We start from the raw sequence: 19,029 nt of genomic DNA, 5'->3' as shown, positions 1-19,029 counted from the left end.
GAAGTTAGGAACCAATATTCACAGACAGTTAGGAAAGCAAAGACTAGCTTTTTCAAACAGAAATTTGCATCCTGTAGCACATACTCCAAAAGGTTCTGGGACACTGTAAAGTCCATGGAGAATAAGAGCACCTCCTCCCAGCTGCCCACTACACTGAGGATAGGAAACACTGTCACCACCGATAAATCCACTATAATTGAGAATTTCAATAAGCATTTTTCTACGGCTGGCCATGCTTTCCACCTGGCTACCCCTACCCCGGTCAACAGACCTGCACCCCCCACAGCAACTTGCCCAAACCTCCCCCATTTCTCCTTCTCCCAAATTCAGATAGCTGATGTTCTGAAAGAGCTGCAAAATCTGGACCCCTACAAATCAGCTGGGCTAGATAATATGGACCCTCTCTTTCTAAAATTATCCACTGCAATTGTTGCAACCCCTATTACTAGCCTGTTCAACCTCTCTTTCGTATTGTCTGAGATCCCTAAAGATTTACATTGTAAATGAGAACTTGTTCTCAATTGGCCTACCTGGTTAAATAAAAAAAGCCCAGGTTCCACTGATGGAATTTCACTCAGTTATATTTACCATAGCTGGACATCCCAGGTTCCACTCAGTTATATTTACCATAGCTGGACATCCCAGGTCCCTCTGATGGGGTTCCACTCAATTAGAGTTATCATTTTTTATTTATCCATTATTTTACCAGGTAAGTTGACTGAGAACACATTCTCATTTGCAGCAACAACCTGGGGAATAGTTACAGGGGAGAGGAGATGAATGAGCCAATTAGAAACTGGGGATGATTAGGTGACCACAATGGTATGAGGGCCAGATTGGGAATTTAGCCAGGACACCAGGGTTACACCCCTACTCTTACGATATGTTCCATGGGATCTTTAGTGACCACAGAGAGTCAGGACACCTGTTTAACATCCCATCCGAAAGTCAGCACCCCAATCACTGCCCTGGGATATTTGATTTTAGACCAGAGGAAAGAGTGCCTCCTACTGGCCCTCCAACACCACTTCCAGCAGCATCTGGTCTCCCATCCAGGACCAACCCTGCTTAGCTTCAGAAGCAAGCCAGTAGTGGGATGCAGGGTGGTATGCTGCTGGCATAAAATCATCAAATCATGCTTTATTTATACATCACATTTCAGTCATGAAATGCAACGCAATGTGCTTTACAGGAAAAAACAAATTAAAAACAATTTAAAATAAAAGCAGAAATATTTACTACACAACAAAAGATAAAAAAAATAAAAAATAATGACACAAACAGAACGACTAAAAAGCACCCAGAGGTGCTTTTTAGAAAAGCTAAAAATATGTTTTAAGATCTCTTTTAAATATGTCCACAGTTTTGGCCCCCTCAGGACCTGAGGGACCTACTGGGGACATAACTTAAAAGCCTGTCTGACATGTATTGGGCTGCACAATCGTGGATTGATTTAAAATCCAATACAAGAATCTTAAAATGAATTCTAAAACTGACAGGCAGCCAGTGCAAAGATGTTAAAACAGATGTAGTGTGTGTTCTCCGTCTGATCTTGGTCTTTACCCACGCTGCAGCATTCTGTATGTTTTGCAGATGACCAATAGCTTTCTTAGGTAGACCAGAGAGCATTACAGTAGTCAAGCCTGCTTGTAATAAAAGCATGGATGAGTGTCTCTGTATCAGCCTGAGAGAGAAACGGCCACACCTTGGAAATGTTCCTCAGATGTTAAAAAGCTATTGTGGTCACATTCCTAATGTGTGATTCGAAATGTAGTTCAGAATCTAAAATAACACCTAGGTTTTTTCCTGGTGTTTTATCTTTATTAGCCGTGAATTAAAATGTTCGGCCAGATTCTCTCTCTGTGCTTTGGCTCCAACAATAAGTACCTCGGTCTTGCCATAACACTGTGACATTCATGTTTACAGCGACGTCATGGTTTTTATTGTAAGTTGGAACTTGTGGCAGCACTGTTTTGCAACATACACTTTAGACACATAGTTGGAGTGAAGTTAAATAAGGCGATTTGATGTTTTACCCCCTTGAGTACACCTCTGTCTTGTGAAATCTGTTCTCAAACGGTCATGACTTCATGGAATAAAATGAGAGAGAGAGCGAGTGAGAGGGAGACACGGAGAGAGAGACACGGAGAGAGAGACACTTAGAGGGAGGGAGGGAGACACGGAGAGGGAGACACGAAGAGGGAGGGAGGGAGACATGGAGAGGGAGGGAGGGAGACACGGAGAGAGAGACACGAAGAGGGAGGGAGGGAGACACGGAGAGGGAGGGAGGGAGACATGGAGAGGGAGGGAGGGAGACACGGAGAGAGAGACACAAAGAGGGAGGGAGGGAGACACGGAGAGGGAGGGAGGGAGACATGGAGAGGGAGGGAGGGAGGGAGACACGGAGAGGGAGGGAGGGAGACATGGAGAGGGAGGGAGGGAGACACGGAGAGAGAGGGAGGGAGACATGGAGAGGGAGGGAGGGAGACACGGAGAGAGAGACACGAAGAGGGAGGGAGGGAGACACGGAGAGGGAGGGAGACATGGAGAGGGAGGGAGGGAGACACGGAGAGAGAGATACGAAGAGGGAGGGAGGGAGACACGGAGAGGGAGGGAGGGAGACACGGAGAGGGAGGGAGGGAGACATGGAGAGGGAGGGAGGGAGACACGGAGAGAGAGACACGAAGAGGGAGGGAGGGAGACACGGAGAGGGAGGGAGGGAGACATGGAGAGGGAGGGAGGGAGACACGGAGAGAGAGACACGAAGAGGGAGGGAGGGAGACACGGAGAGGGAGGGAGGGAGACATGGAGAGGGAGGGAGGGAGACACGGAGAGGGAGGGAGGGAGACATGGAGAAGGAGGGAGGGAGACACGGAGAGAGAGGGAGGGAGACATGGAGAGGGAGGGAGGGAGACACGGAGAGAGAGACACGAAGAGGGAGGGAGGGAGACACGGAGAGGGAGGGAGACATGGAGAGGGAGGGAGGGAGACACGGAGAGAGAGACACGAAGAGGGAGGGAGACACGGAGAGGGAGGGAGGGAGACACGGAGAGGGAGGGAGACAAGGAGGGAAGGAGAGAGAGACGGGGAGGGAGAGAGACAGGGAGGGAGAGAGAATGAGAGAGAGAGAGTCACAAAGGGACTTGTAAACTATTAGAGAGAGAGACGGAGGGAGGGAGCGAGAGAGCGAGAAAGGGGCTGGTAAACTATTAGAGAGAGAGACGGAGGGAGGGAGAGAGAGAGCGAGAAAGGGACTGGTAAACTATTAGAGAGAGAGACGGAGGGAGGGAGAGAGAGAGCGAGAAAGGGACTGGTAAACTATTAGAGAGAGAGACGGAGGGAGGGAGAGAGAGAGCGAGAAAGGGACTGGTAAACTATTAGAGAGAGAGACGGAGGGAGGGAGAGAGAACGAGAGAGAAAGGGACTGGTAAACTATTAGAGTTCATGCCTTTGCTTTCTTTTTCTAACCCTAACTCCTTTCTCTGCGTGACAGAAAATGATCTGGAAATCCCAGAATCTCCTGGGAGGCAGGTCAGAGAAACCTGAACCCAAGTTTCCGTGAGAGAGATAGGGAGGAGGCCTGGCATTGGGTTATGGTTAGACAGCTCTGTTCCACTACTGGACTTTACTTGTTGAGTCTATCTCTTTATCTGTTGCTGTCTCTTTATCTGTTGCTATCCACCTATCTGTTGCTATCCACCTATCTGTTGCTATCCACCTATCTGTTGCTATCCACCTATCTGTTGCGATCCACCTATCTGTTGCTATCCACCTATCTGTTGCTATCCACCTATCTGTTGCTATCCACCTATCTGTTGCTCTCTCTTTATCTGTTGCTATCCACCTATCTGTTGCTATCCACCTATCTGTTGCTATCCACCTATCTGTTGCTATCCACCTATCTGTTGCTATCCACCTATCTGTTGCTCTCTCTTTATCTGTTGCTATCCACCTATCTGTTGCTCTCTCTTTATCTGTTGCTATCCACCTATCTGTTGCTATCCACCTATCTGTTGCTATCCACCTATCTGTTGCTATCCACCTATCTGTTGCTATCCACCTATCTGTTGCTCTCTTTCTAACCGGGTATTTGCATTGTGTCCCACCACCCACCAACCCCTCTTTTACGCTACTGCTACTCTCTGTTTATCATATATGCATAGTCACTTTAACCATATCTACATGTACATACTACCTCAATCAGCCTGACTACCCGGTGTCTGTATATAACCTCTCTACTGTATATAGCCTCTCTACTGTATATAGCCTCTCTACTGTATATAGCCTCTCTACTGATATTTTTCACTGTCTTTGTACTGTTGTTTTTATTTCTTTACTTACCTATAGCTCACCTAATACCTTATTATATATTTTTTTTATAAATATATATATATATATATATATTTTGAAATTGCACTGTTGGTTATAGCCTGTAAGTAAGCATTTCACTGTAAGGTCTACACCTGTTGTATTCAGCATTTCACTGTAAGGTCTACTACATGTGACATGTAGCATGTGACAAATAAACTTTGATTTGATTTGTCACTGCAACCTTAAAGGCCCTCAATGATTTCACCATTGCCCTTGTTTCGAAGCAATATTGTGCTGTTATTTTATTGACTTGGCCAAAGTTTTTGATACGGTAGACCATTCCATTCTTGTGGGCCGGCTAAGGAGTAGTGGTGTCTCTGAGGGGTCTTTGGCCTGGTTTGCTAACTACCTCTTTCAAAGAGTGCTGTGTATAAAGTCAGAAAATCTGCTGTCTCGGCCACTTCCTGTCACCAAGGGAGTACCCCAAGGCTCAGTCCTAGGCCCCACGCTCTTCTCAATTTACATCAACAACATAGCTCAGGCAGTAAGAAGCTCTCTCGTCCATTTATATGCAGATGATACAGTCTTATACTCAGCTGGCCCCTCCCTGGATTTTGTGTTAAATGCTTACAACAACAAGCTTTCTCTGCCCTTAACCTTGTTCTGAACACCACCAAAACAAAGGTCATGTGGTTTGGTAAGAAGAATGCCCCTCTCCCTACAGGTGTGATTACTACCTCTGAGGGTTTAGAGCTTGAGGTAGTCACCTCATACAAGTACTTGGGAGTATGGCTAGACGGTACACTGTTCTTCTCTCAGCACATATCAGAGCTGCTGGCTAAAGTTAAATCTAGACTTGGTTTCCTCTATCGTAATCGCTCCTCTTTCACCCCAGCTGACAAACTAACCCTGATTCAGATGACCATCTTACCCATGCTAGATTACGGAGACATTTATTTTATAGATCGGCAAGTAAGGGTGCTCTCGAGCGGCTAGATGTTCTTTACCATTCGGCCATCAGATATGCCAGCAATGCTCCCTATAGGACACATCTCTGCACTCTACACTCCTCTGTAAACTGGTCATCTCTGTATACCCGTCGCAAGACCTACTGGTTGATGCTTATTTATAAAACCCTCTTAGGCCTCACTCCCCCCATCTGAGAATCTACTGCAGCCCTCATCCTCCACATACAACACCCGTTTTGCCAGTCACATTCTGTTAAAGGTCCCCAAAGCACACACATCCCTGGGTCGCTCGTCTTTTCAGTTCACTGCAGCTAGCGACTGGAACGAGCTGCAACAAACACTCAAAATGGACAGTTTTATCTCAATCTCTTCAGTCAAAGACTCAGTCATGGACACTCTTACTGAGAGTTGTGGCTGCTTTGTGTATTGTTGTCTCTACCTTCTTGCCTTTTGTGCTGTTGCCTGTGCCCAATAATGTTTGTACCATGTTTTATGCTGCTACCATGTTGTGTTGCTAACATGTTGTTGTTATGTGGTGTTGCTACCATGGTGTGTTGTCATGTGTTGCTGCCTTGCTATGTTGCTGTCTTAGGTCTCTCTTTATGTAGTGTTGTGTTGTCTCGTATATGCCATCAGAGTAGATCTATTTTATCCATGATGCCATCAGAGTAGATCTCTCTTATCCATGATGCCATCTTATCCATGGTACCATCAGAGTAGATCTCTCTTATCCGTGATGCCATCAGAGTAGATCTCTCTTATCCATGATGCCATCAGAGTAGATCTCTCTTATCCATGATGCCATTAGAGTAGATCTCTCTTATCCATGATGCCATCAGAGTAGATCTCTCTTATCCATGATGCCATCAGAGTAGATCTCTCTTATCCATGATGCCATCAGAGTAGATCTCTCTTATCCATGATGCCATCAGTCTCTTATATGCTCACCCTTTTTTTAATCTATCACATCTGAAAATGTTCTGGTCCGCAACGTCAACATCCTCAGCCAGGTTTCTGAGATGGGCTAGTGTCATGCACCCAGACATTCAGAAAGTTTAGACATCAGGCCTTGTCCATTTATATGTAACAGTCCAAGCCCTGTGTGAGATTTAAAAACAGCAGGAGTATCCATGGTGATACGTGAGTCAATAGAACTGAATGAGCTAGCCACTATGGGCTTCCTGATTGGATTCAAAGTTGCAGCTCTAATAGTAGAATTCCAGTCAATGTGCACAAGATTACTGTTTCCAATACCCCTATGCTTATGAGCACATGTAGCAAAACGATAGCTTGATATTAAACTATTAATAGGTGGATTCTTTCCAGGAGCTAACAGATGTCAATGGAAATTAAATGAACAGGCACAGAATTACTATTTGCAATGCCCCAATCAACATGGGAAGCTGTGGTGGAATGATATCGCTGTGATTTAATGGGAGTAAATACCTTTGAGGAGCGTGATTTGATCAGTCATTTGCCTCAGAGCTGCCATGTAGTGTTTGGATAGGATCCAGGCACCTAGATGATTAGGGTGGATTCCATCCTCCTTATAGAGCATTCTCTGCTTCATTAGGTGTCAAAGTTGTCTACAAAAGTTACACCAATGGAGCTGCAGTAGTCACGTAGCCAGTTGTGAAGCGCTAGTAGCCTGCTAAAATGTTCACTACATCGACCCAGCGAGGGCACAGAGACAGAAATTATAGAATGTTTTTTTTGTGTCCAGCAGCGACCCAATCAGTTCTGTTTCAGCCATTCCGAGCTGCCATTCCTAATGGAATTAAATCCCACATGGACTGCAACAGCATCAACCTCTGTGTATTGACGTAGACGGTGGGGAACCTAGTAATATCCTGTTCTTGTTCTCTCGGGTAGATCATGTTTTTTTCTCCAGTAACTGAGACATTTGGTACCTTAGAGCTGCCTAAAAGAACAGCCGGCGAGATGGGAGAGGAAATACGCCCATTCCTACACCTCATATGATTAAGGATGACTCTTCGAGGACTGGCGAGAGGCGCCATCTCACACAGCTGCAACTCTTGGCACCCGGGTGAAGCCTCCCATAACCAATGAATCCTCATTCACCGTAGAAGCCACCGGAGAGGGAGACAGAACAGGGGACGAAGGCACAGGTACCTCCGGAGCCTCATTGACCGTAGAAGCCACCGGAGAGGGAGACAGAACAGGGGACGAAGGCACTGGTACCTCCGGAGCCTCATTGATCATAGAAGCCACCGGAGAGGGAGACAGAACAGGGGACGAAGGCACTGGTACCTCCGGAGCCTCATTGACCGTAGAAGACACCGGAGAGGGAGACAGAACAGGGGACGAAGGCACTGGTACCTCCGGAGCCTCATTGACCGTAGAAGACACCGGAGAGGGAGACAGAACAGGGGACGAAGGCACTGGTACCTCCGGAGCCTCATTGACCATAGAAGCCACCGGAGAGGGAGACAGAACAGGGGAAGAAGGCACTGGTACCTCCGGAGCCTCATTGACCGTAGAAGACTCCGGAGAGGGAGACAGAACAGGGGACGAAGGCACTGGTACCTCCGGATCTGATCATGAAGTTGAAGCCCCAAGGGATGAAGTTGCTGGAATCTCTGTATCCAGGGCAGCGATGCTGTTTGAAGTCTGTATCAGGTCCGGGCTTCCCACCACTAAGGAAGCCCCTATTGCCAAAGGCCGCTGCTTTTGACTTCGACGACGAGTGAAGTACCTCCATGGCTGGTTGGCAGGGCCGAAAACAGGAACATCCACTAAGTCATCCAGAAGCATCCTACTAACTCCATATTTCAGGGAAGGGGGAGACCCTTTCAGGGAGGGATCCCTGCAGTGCACCGGCCAGTTGGCTGTGGAGAGACGACACAGTAGCGACACTCCCACCAGGCCAGAGAGGCGTCCAACTACTGGAGTAGAACAAAAAGGGAAGTAGGTGGGCGTGGATTCCCCAGTCGCTTATGTAGGTTCGGTATCTCTTTGCTAAGAGTAGCCACTTCGTCTCTGTAGTCCTCTGCAAGCAAACAGTTGGCCCCTCAGATGGGGGAAGGGCTGACTAGTCCTTTGGCATTGTCCTCTGTCTTCCAACTCCAGGTGTCTGAGAGCACATAAATTAGGGCCGAGCCTAAAGAGTTTCTACAGTAGAGTAGAGTAAAGTATTTTTTTATTGTAGAGCATAGTTTTTACAGGAGAGTAGAGTTGGTCCTGTACGGCAGGACCAAATCGGAGAGATAGGAGCAAGCCCATGTAATGCTTTGTAGGTTAGCAGTAAAACCTTGAAATCAGCCCTAGCCTTAACAGGAAGCCAAAGGCTAGCACTGGAGTAATATTATACATTTTTTGGGGTTCTAGTCAAGATTCTAGCAGCCGTGTTTAGCACTAACTGAAGTTTATTTAGTGCTTTATCTGGGTAGCCGGAGAGTAGAGCATTGCAGTAGTATAATCCAGAAGTGACAAAGCATTGATTAGCTTTTCTGACATCATTTCTGGACAAAAGTTCCAGATTTTTTGCAATGTTACGAAGATGGAAAAAAGCTGTCCTTTAATATTCTCGTTATGTTCATCAAAAGAGAGATCAGGGTCCAGAGTAACGCCGATGTCCTTTACAGATTTATTTGAGACGACTGTAGAACCATCAAGATTAATTGTCAGATCCAACAGAAGATATCTTTGTTTCATGGGACCTAGAATTAGCATCTCTGTTTTGTCCGAGTTTAAAAGTAAAACATTTGCCGCCATCTACTTCCTTATGTCCGAAACAAAGGCTTCCAGTGTAGGAAATTCTGGGGCCTCACAATGTTACATTGAAATGTACAGCTGTGTGTTGTCCACATAGCAGTGAAAGATGTGTTTCCGAATGACATCACCAAGAGATGAGAGATTCGATATAGGCCAATAGTTTTGTACATTTTCCGGGTCAAGGTTTGGCTTTTTCAAGAGAGGCTTTATTACTGCCACTTTTACTGAGTTTGGTACACATCCTGTGGATAGGGAGTCATTTATTGTTCAACATAGGAGGGCCAAGCACAGGAAGTAGCTTTTTCAGTAGTTTAGTTGGAATAGGGTCCAGTATGCAGCTTGAAGGTTTAGAGGCCGTGACTATTTTTAATGAATGTGTTGTTGGATTCTGGGTTAATCTTGGAACCTTGCTATCCTAGAGACTGGTTTTTACATCAGAAGTGAATGGTTATCTGTAGGAGCCAGATGGTTTTGGAATGTGTTGGGTGGACGGGAGGAAGTCACAGGATGTAGGGGATACGGATGGACATCTGTGGATTAGGCAAATGAAGGGTTGAGGTCAGATCAGATCCCCTTAAGGGAGAAATTATGGTTTATTACCCTATTACTTCGTCTTCCTGTCGAACCATAATAGATGTAAGGATTGGAGAGAAGGAGTTCCTACATTTGAGTATATATACTTGTGGTGGTGGAAACATGTTTTGTCTAATGCAGCTGTATTGATCCTCTGCGAAGAATTAAACTTGGTTAAGCTTTCATAGTGTCCATTGAGTTATTTACTCTGAGAATTGGAACCTAACAGTGTCGTAGAGATACAGGATTTAAAAATGTGTGTGTCTCCGTTGATCCTGTCAGTTCTGTGCAGACTCAGGGCAACTGAGTTTTGGAGAAATACGTAGATTCAAAGAGGAGTCCGTAATTTGCTTTCAAATGATCATGATCTTTTTGTCAAGAAGTTCATGAATTTATCACTGCTGAAGTGAAAGCCATCCTCTGTTTGGGGATGCTGCTTTTTAGTCAGCTTTGAGACCGTATCAAAAATACATTTTGGAATGTTGTTGTTCTCCTCAATTAGGTTGGAAAAATAGGATGATCGAGCAGGAGTGAGGGCTCTTTGATATTGAACGCCACTGTCTTTCCAAGGTAGTTAGAAGACTTCCAGTTTGGTGAAGCACCATTTCTGTTCCATTTTTCTGGAAGCTTCAGGGCTCAGGTATTTTCTGGAAGCTTCAGGGCTCGGGTATTTTCTGGAAGCTTCAGGGCTCTGGTATTTTCTGGAAGCTTCAGGGCTCAGGTATTTTCTGGAAGCTTCAGGGCTCAGGTACTTTCTGAAAGCTTCAGGTATTTTCTGGAAGCTTCAGGTATTTTCTGTATACCAGGGAGCAAATTTCTTGTGACAAATGTTTTTTTTTTTTTTTTAGGGGTGCGGGGTAGAAGCTGTTGAGGAGCCTTTTGGTCCTAGACTTGGTGCTCTGGTACCGCTTGCCATGCGGTATCAGAGAAAACAGTCTATGACTTGAGTGACTGGAGTCTCAGACAATTTTATTGGCTTTCCTCTGGCACAGCCTATTATATAGGTCCTGGATGGCAGGAAGCTTGGCCCCAGTGATGTACTGGGCCGTTCGCACTACCCTCTGTAGCGCCTTACGGTCAGATGCCGAGCAGTTGCCATACCAGGCGGTGATGCAACCGGTCAGGATGCTCTCGATGGTGCAGCTGTAGAACCTTTTGAGGATCTGTGGACCCATGCCAAACCTGTTCAGTCTCCTGAGGGGGAAAAGGCGTTGTTGTGCTCTCTTCACGACTGTCTTGGTATGTTTGAACCATGATAGTTCATTGGTGATGTGGACACCAAGGAACTTGAAACTCTCGACCCGCTCCACTACAGCCCCGTCGATGGTAATGGGTCCACGATCAACTCCTTTGGCTTGCTCACATTGAGGGAGAGGTTGTTGTCCTGGTATCACACTGCCAGTTCTCTGTCCTCCTCCCTATAGGCCATCTCATCGTTGTCGGTGATCAGGCCTACCACAGTTGTCGTCAGCAAACTTAATGATGGTGTTGGAGTCATGTTTGGCCACGCAGTCGTGGGTGAACAGGGAATACAGGAGGGGACTAAGTACACACACCTGAGGGGCCCCAATGTTGAGGATCAGCGTGGCAGACGTGTTGTTGCCTACATTTTCCACCTGGGGCGGCCCGTCAGGAAGTCCAGGATCTAGTTACTAGGCAAGTCAGTCAAGAACAAATTCTTATTTACAATAATGACCTACCCCGGCCAAACCCAGACAACGCTGGGCCGGATGTGATGCAGCTTAACCCTAACGCCTCTTGCACTGAGATGCAGTGTCTTAGACCAGTCAAGAGCCAAGCTACTCTCTGTACTTACTGGTGGCACAGACCCTGTTTCATCCTCTCCTACACCTACATTACCATAACGATTGCATCTGATGTTGGGCTTGCAACATGTCTATCCTTTTAAGGTTAGCATCAGTTTGTGATATTCTCAACAAAGATTATATTATCAAAAGAGAAATAATGTCATAGACTTAAGTAGAAACTTTGAAGACGTGTTTGTCTTTGTGTGTTTGTGCGTGCCTGCGTTTGTTTGTGTGTGTCTGTGTGTGTGTGTGTGTGTGTGTGTGTGTGTGTGTGCGTGTGTGTGTGTGTTTGTGCGTGCCTGCGTTTGTGTGTGTGTGTGTGTGTGTGTGTGTGTGCGTGTGTGTGTGTGTTTGTGCGTGCCTGCGTTTGTTTGTGTGTGTGTGTGTGTGCGCGCGCGCGTGTGTGTGTGTGTGTGTGTGTGTGTGTGTGTGTGTGTGTGTGTGTGTGTGTGCACTTACAGGTTTGTCCTGCCTTCTCTCCCAGGTATCGGACGCGGTTCCGGCCGGCCTATAAGATCGCCTATAAGACGGTGACAGATCTGGAGTGGAGGTGTTGCCCTAGTTACCAGGGACCAGACTGCTCTGAGCTGAAGGCTGCTCCTAACAGACAGATCGTACCAGCAGGGTCAGAGCCACCCCAAACTCAGTACCCAAACAGACAGACAGTGCCAGCAGGGTCACAGCCTCACCATAACCAGTACCCTAACAGACAGACGGTGCCAGCAGGGTCACAGCCTCACCAGAACCAGTACCCTAACAGACAGACGGTGCCAGCAGGGTCACAGCCTCACCAGAACCAGTACCCTAACAGACAGACGGTGCCAGCAGGGTCACAGCCACACCAGACCCAAAACTCTGGGGATGCACCACTCTACCCCCAGACCAGATCCATCCCTGGACAGACCAGACACCCACAGAGTAAGATACTTGACAACATGACATGTTGCTGCTTTCTCAATCCTCTTCTTAGAGATGGATTCGTATATGAAGTGTGTTAATGTGTTGTATTGACTTAACTGTGTCCTCTGTCTCAGGGCCAGAGAGGAGGGAGACGGGGGTGTACGAGGGGAGGCATGGAGGAGCAGACAGAGACAGGGTGCGTCTCCTGGAGGGGGAGGTGCAGCGCCTCTCCCAAACAGTGGGGGCGCTGCAGGCTGCGATGACTGGGCTTAGCTCCACTCTGAGATCTGACCTGCAAGAGGACACCTCCAAGATGCTGGTCACCCTGCTCAACAACCTCCGCCCTGTGAACCCTGACAGTGTCCACGCCCCCGACATAGAGCAGGCCGCAGTACCATCAGATAACCACCAGGGGTCAGTGATCGACGGGCACCAGGCCACCAGGGGGCCAGTCCAGGGGGACAGGGGGCTGGAAAAGATCCTGGCCAGGTTGGATGATGTCAACACCTCTCTGAAGAGTAAAGAGGAGGCTCTGGAGGAGCTGAGAGGTACCGTGACCTCACACAGCGGTCATATCCGCCTGCTGCTTGATGCCTCTCAGACACAGCAAGACCCTGACCCTAACCCTGTTGGGGGTGGAGCCCCCGCTGACCTGGAGGTGCTACTAGAGAAATACGTGGACAGGCAGCTGGGCTTCCTGAGGAAGAACATGGAGGACAGCATGGAGAGAACGATAGAGGAGAGGATAGGGAAGGAGGTGGAGAAGCTGCAGAAATCCTGTGATGAAAGGATCCAGTTGATGGAGAGGAGGTGTGAGGAGGAGCGGGAGAGAGGACTGCTCAGTCGGACTGAGATGGTGGACAAGGAGGAGCAGCTAAAGGAGGAGATCAGGGGGTTGAGACTGGACATCACTGCCTCCGACCAGCCCGGCCGGACACTCAGACAGACTGATCCCAAACCCAGCCTTAGACAACCTGCCCCTGCCAGACAGACCGACCTGGCTAGACAGGATAACCAGCCTCCAGGTATCCTACCAGCTGTCCAGCGTGGTGACCTATCTGACCTGTGGAGGGAGCTGGAGCGTGTGGCGGAGGCCCATCGCATCCTGAATGCCCGCATGGACAATGAGCTGCAGTACCTGTCCTCTCCACGGGCGGAGCTAGAGGGAAAGGGGTTAGACATGGAGGGGTTAGGACTAGAAGGAGAGGTGGGGTCTCGGATGGAGGAGTTAGAGGCGCGTTTGAATGTGACAGAGCAGAACGCTGAGGTCCACTGTTTCTACGTGGAGGAGAAGCTGACCCGGGCACTAGCCGAGCAGGGGACGGAGCTACGACAGCTGCTGGAGGAACGAGTAAACGTACTGGAAGACCAGTTTACCACCATGCTGGTCGAGATGAACAACGAGTCATATCCTGTTGGAGGAGGAGGGAGCGTGGACCTTCAGGTACTGTAGGTAGACAACTAGGGTAGAGGAGGACCAGTTTTCAGAACGCTGTTGGTTTTAATCCCAGACCTGGTGATAGAAAGTGGGAGATTAACTAGCAACCAGAGGGTTGCTGGTTTTAATCCCAGACCTGGTGATAGAAAGTGGGAGATGATCTGGCAACCGGAGGGCTGCTGGTCTCAGTTCCCAGGTACCATCTCCAGCCGTTGTGCCGTTGTGGGTGCTGCACTGCAGATCCTTGGTTCCATCTCCAGCCATTGTACACTTGAGGAGCGCTGCACTGCGCATGGCAGTGTGTTTGTGTGTTATGTGTCCATGGTAACAGATTCTGTTTTGTTCTCTCTTGCAGGCTGAGTTGAACAACAACAAGTTTCTTCTGCAGGGTCTGGATGACAAGGTGACCGCTGTGGCTGAGCTCTGTGCTACTGGCTGTGGTGGAGGACCTAACACCGGAGGGTTTCCCAACACCAACCCTGGAGCTTCCTCCCACCCTGTAGTTCTGGACAGTGTGGTGAAGGACCTGAAGCTCTGTCGTAACGACCTGGATATCCTCCACACGGATGTGACGGCCAACTCTGACAAACTGAGAGAGCTGGAGGAGATTATAGACAGGCAAATGGCAGGGCAGAAGCGGAGCGTGAAGACGGTGGAGGACCTCCAGAGGGGGATGGTAATCCTGCAGGACAACGTGGGGGGTCTGGGGGGGGCAGTGACAGGGCTGGGGGACTCTCTGAGCAGGTACACCCAGGACCTCACCAGGATTAACACCACCTACAACACCTGCTGCCAGGTTGGGGCAGGGGTCAAAGCAGGGGCCAGGCCAGGGGAAGGGTTAGGTGGGTTTGGTGCCACTACCATCAGTCCAGGCAGGATCCAGAGTGCGTCTGAGGGTGTAACGGTCCCCAGAGGAGAGGTGGAGGGAAACAGCAGCAGCCAGGTGGAGGAGCTGAGAACCAAACTGGACAGCCTCACTATCCAGGTAGTTATCTAGTAGTCTGTTATCTCAGTAACCAGGTAGTTATCAGGAAGTCCGTTATCTCACCAACCAGGTAGTTATCTAGTAATCAGTTATCTCACTAACCAGGTAGTTATCAATTAGTCTGTTATGTCACTAACCAAGTAGTTATCTAGTTGTACGTTATCTCAGTAACCAGGTAGTTATCGATTAGTCTGTTATGTCACTAACCAGTTAGTTATCTAGTTGTACGTTATCTCAGTAACCAGTTAGTTATCTAGTAGTCTGTTATCTCACTAACCAGTTAGTTATACTAGTAGTCTGTTATCTCACTAACCAGGTAGTTATCTAGTAGTCTGTTATGTCACTAGCCAGTTAGTTATCTAGTAGTCTGTTATCTCACTAACCAGTTAGTTATACTAGTAGTCTGTTATCTCACTAGCCAGTTAGTTATCTAGTAGTCTGTTGTGTCACTAGCCAGTTAGTTATACTAGTAGTCTGTTATGTCACTAGCCAGTTAGTTATACTAGTAGTCTGTTATGTCACTAGCCAGTTAGTTATCTAGTAGTCTGTTATCTCACTAGCCAGTTAGTTATACTAGTAGTCTGTTGTGTCACTAGCCAGTTAGTTATCTAGTAGTCTGTTGTGTCACTAGCCAGTTAGTTATACTAGTAGTCTGTTATCTCACTAGCCAGGTAGTTATCTAGTAGTCTGTTGTGTCACTAGCCAGTTAGTTATACTAGTAGTCTGTTGTGTCACTAGCCAGTTAGTTATCTAGTAGTCTGTTATCTCACTAGCCAGTTAGTTATCTAGTAGTCTGTTGTGTCACTAGCCAGTTAGTTATCTAGTAGTCTGTTGTGTCACTAGCCAGTTAGTTATACTAGTAGTCTGTTATCTCACTAGCCAGTTAGTTATCTAGTAGTCTGTTATCTCACTAGCCAGTTAGTTATCTAGTAGTCTGTTATCTCACTAGCCAGTTAGTTATACTAGTAGTCTGTTGTGTCACTAGCCAGTTAGTTATACTAGTAGTCTGTTATCTCACTAGCCAGTTAGTTATCTAGTAGTCTGTTGTGTCACTAGCCAGTTAGTTATCTAGTAGTCTGTTGTGTCACTAGCCAGTTAGTTATACTAGTAGTCTGTTATCTCACTAGCCAGTTAGTTATCTAGTAGTCTGTTATCTCACTAGCCAGTTAGTTATACTAGTAGTCTGTTGTGTCACTAGCCAGTTAGTTATACTAGTAGTCTGTTGTGTCACTAGCCAGTTAGTTATCTAGTAGTCTGTTATCTCACTAGCCAGTTAGTTATACTAGTAGTCTGTTATCTCACTAGCCAGTTAGTTATCTAGTAGTCTGTTATCTCACTAGCCAGTTAGTTATACTAGTAGTCTGTTGTGTCACTAGCCAGTTAGTTATACTAGTAGTCTGTTGTGTCACTAGCCAGGTAGTTATCTAGTAGTCTGTTGTGTCACTAGCCAGTTAGTTATACTAGTAGTCTGTTGTGTCACTAGCCAGTTAGTTATCTAGTAGTCTGTTATGTCACTAGCCAGTTAGTTATCTAGTAGTCTGTTATGTCACTAGCCAGTTAGTTATACTAGTAGTCTGTTGTGTCACTAGCCAGTTAGTTATCTAGTAGTCTGTTGTGTCACTAGCCAGTTAGTTATCTAGTAGTCTGTTATCTCACTAGCCAGTTAGTTATACTAGTAGTCTGTTATCTCACTAGCCAGGTAGTTATACTAGTAGTCTGTTATCTCACTAGCCAGGTAGTTATCTAGTAGTCTGTTGTGTCACTAGTCAGTTAGTTATCTAGTAGTCTGTTGTGTCACTAGCCAGTTAGTTATCTAGTAGTCTGTTGTGTCACTAGCCAGTTAGTTATCTAGTAGTCTGTTATCTCACTAACCAGGTAGTTATCTAGTAGTCTGTTATGTCACTAGCCAGTTAGTTATCTAGTAGTCTGTTATCTCACTAGCCAGTTAGTTATCTAGTAGTCTGTTATCTCACTAGCCAGTTAGTTATCTAGTAGTCTGTTATCTCACTAGCCAGTTAGTTATACCAGTAGTCTGTTATGTCACTAGCCAGTTAGTTATCTAGTAGTCTGTTATCTCACTAGCCAGTTAGTTATACTAGTAGTCTGTTATGTCACTAGCCAGTTAGTTATCTAGTAGCCTGTTATCTCACTAGCCAGTTAGTTATACTAGTAGTCTGTTGTGTCACTAGCCAGTTAGTTATACTAGTAGTCTGTTGTGTCACTAGCCAGTTAGTTATACTAGTAGTCTGTTATCTCACTAGCCAGTTAGTTATACTAGTAGTCTGTTGTGTCACTAGCCAGTTAGTTATCTAGTAGTCTGTTATGTCACTAGCCAGTTAGTTATCTAGTAGTCTGTTATCTCACTAGCCAGTTAGTTATCTAGTAGTCTGTTATCTCACTAGCCAGTTAGTTATACTAGTAGTCTGTTATCTCACTAGCCAGTTAGTTATACTAGTAGTCTGTTGTGTCACTAGCCAGTTAGTTATACTAGTAGTCTGTTGTGTCACTAGCCAGTTAGTTATCTAGTAGTCTGTTATGTCACTAGCCAGTTAGTTATCTAGTAGTCTGTTGTGTCACTAGCCAGTTAGTTATCTAGTAGTCTGTTATCTCACTAGCCAGTTAGTTATCTAGTAGTCTGTTATCTCACTAGCCAGTTAGTTATCTAGTAGTCTGTTATCTCACTAGCCAGTTAGTTATCTAGTAGTCTGTTGTGTCACTAACCAGTTAGTTATACTAGTAGTCTGTTATCTCACTAACCAGTTAGTTATCTAGTAGTCTGTTGTGTCACTAGCCAGTTAGTTATACTAGTAGTCTGTTGTGTCACTAGCCAGTTAGTTATACTAGTAGTCTGTTATGTCACTAGCCAGTTAGTTATACTAGTAGTCTGTTGTGTCACTAGCCAGTTAGTTATACTAGTAGTCTGTTGTGTCACTAGCCAGTTAGTTATCTAGTAGTCTGTTGTGTCACTAGCCAGTTAGTTATCTAGTAGTCTGTTGTGTCACTAGCCAGTTAGTTATCTAATAGTCTAGTGGTCAGTTATTAGTTAGTGGTTAACACTGTTATCTGTGTTGATATCTTGTTGTAATTTCATTGACATCCAAAAATATTAAGATTGCTCTTCTTCTTCTTAGGTGCAGACAGAGCTTCAGCGTTGCTCTGGTGTGTCTGGGGTGGAGGGGCGTGTCCAGCGCCTGGAGAAAGTGTATGTTCAGCTGGACGGGGTGTCGGCCAGGGTGCGGGGGGTGAAGGAGGGGTTGGAGAAGCACATCGCTGGGCTGTGGCACCACGTCAGCCGGGTCAACACCATACTGGAAAGACAGGCTGCTGACATCACCACCCTAGAGACCTCCCTAAAGACACTACAGACCAGGAGCACTGACACCAACGCCAGGGAGACAGGTCAGTATTATACTGCGGATGATGAATGGGTGAATGAATGGATGGATTTGTTACTGTGTAGTTACATTTTTTTGCACCAAAGAAAACAAGTGGTCAACAACAATACAGATGAAAATGAATAAATAAACGGTGTGCAGGTGTAGTTAGAAGCTCAGGGGCTTGTATAAAAACCACACCACAAAAAACTATATACAATACATACAGTTGAAGCCGGAAGTTTACATACACCTTAGCCAAATACATTTAAACTCAGTTTTTCACCATTCCTGATATTTAATCCTAGTAAAAATTCCCTGTCTTAGGTCAGTTAGGATCACCACTTTATTTTAAGAATGTGAAATGTCAGAATAATAGTAGAGAGAATGATTTATTTCAGCTTTTATTTCTTTCATCACATTCCCAGTGGGTCAGAAGTTTACATACACTCAATTAGTATTTGGTAGCATTGCCTTTAAATTGTTTAACTTGGGTCAAACGTTTTGGGTAGGCTTCCACAAGCTTCCCACAATAAGTTGGGTGAATTTTGGCCCATTCCTCCTGACAGAGCTGGTGTAACTGAGTCAGGTTTCTAGGCCTCCTTGCTCGCACACGCTTTTTCAGTTCTGCCCACAAATTGTCTATGGGATTGAGATCAGGGCTTTGTGATGGCCACTCCAATACCTTGACTTTGTCGTCCTTAAGCCATTTTGCCACAACTTTGGAAGTATGTTTGGGGTCATTGGCCATTTTGAAGACCCATGTGCGACCAAGCTTTAACTTCCTGACTGATGTCTTGAGATGTTGCTTCAATATATACCTGGAAGAATCCATTGAAGGGTTTAGGTAAACTGTCTGGGACCTGGAAGAATCCACTGAAGGGTTTAGGTAAACTGGGACCTGGAAGAATCCATTGAAGGGTTTAGGTAAACTGGG

The 19,029-nt window shown here is 46.3% G+C and overlaps 1 protein-coding gene across 1 annotated transcript in view; it reads left to right on the top strand.

Annotated features, from left to right (window-relative positions):
• emilin2a (elastin microfibril interfacer 2a) overlaps window positions 1-19,029 on the top strand; it is a gene marked incomplete in the record, with an annotated part of 64,021 nt that overhangs the window by 4,536 nt on the left and 40,456 nt on the right. The window contains 4 exon segments of the mRNA XM_029726670.1: window positions 11,880-12,313; window positions 12,430-13,739; window positions 14,089-14,718; window positions 17,850-18,117. Coding sequence (XP_029582530.1) covers window positions 11,880-12,313; window positions 12,430-13,739; window positions 14,089-14,718; window positions 17,850-18,117 — 2,642 coding nt within the window.

This window comes from Salmo trutta, chromosome 31 (genome assembly GCF_901001165.1).
Source record: "Salmo trutta chromosome 31, fSalTru1.1, whole genome shotgun sequence".
Lineage (NCBI taxonomy): Eukaryota > Metazoa > Chordata > Actinopteri > Salmoniformes > Salmonidae > Salmo > Salmo trutta.
Note: the sequence above shows the minus strand (reverse complement) of the source record. Positions and strands in the feature narration are given on the sequence as shown.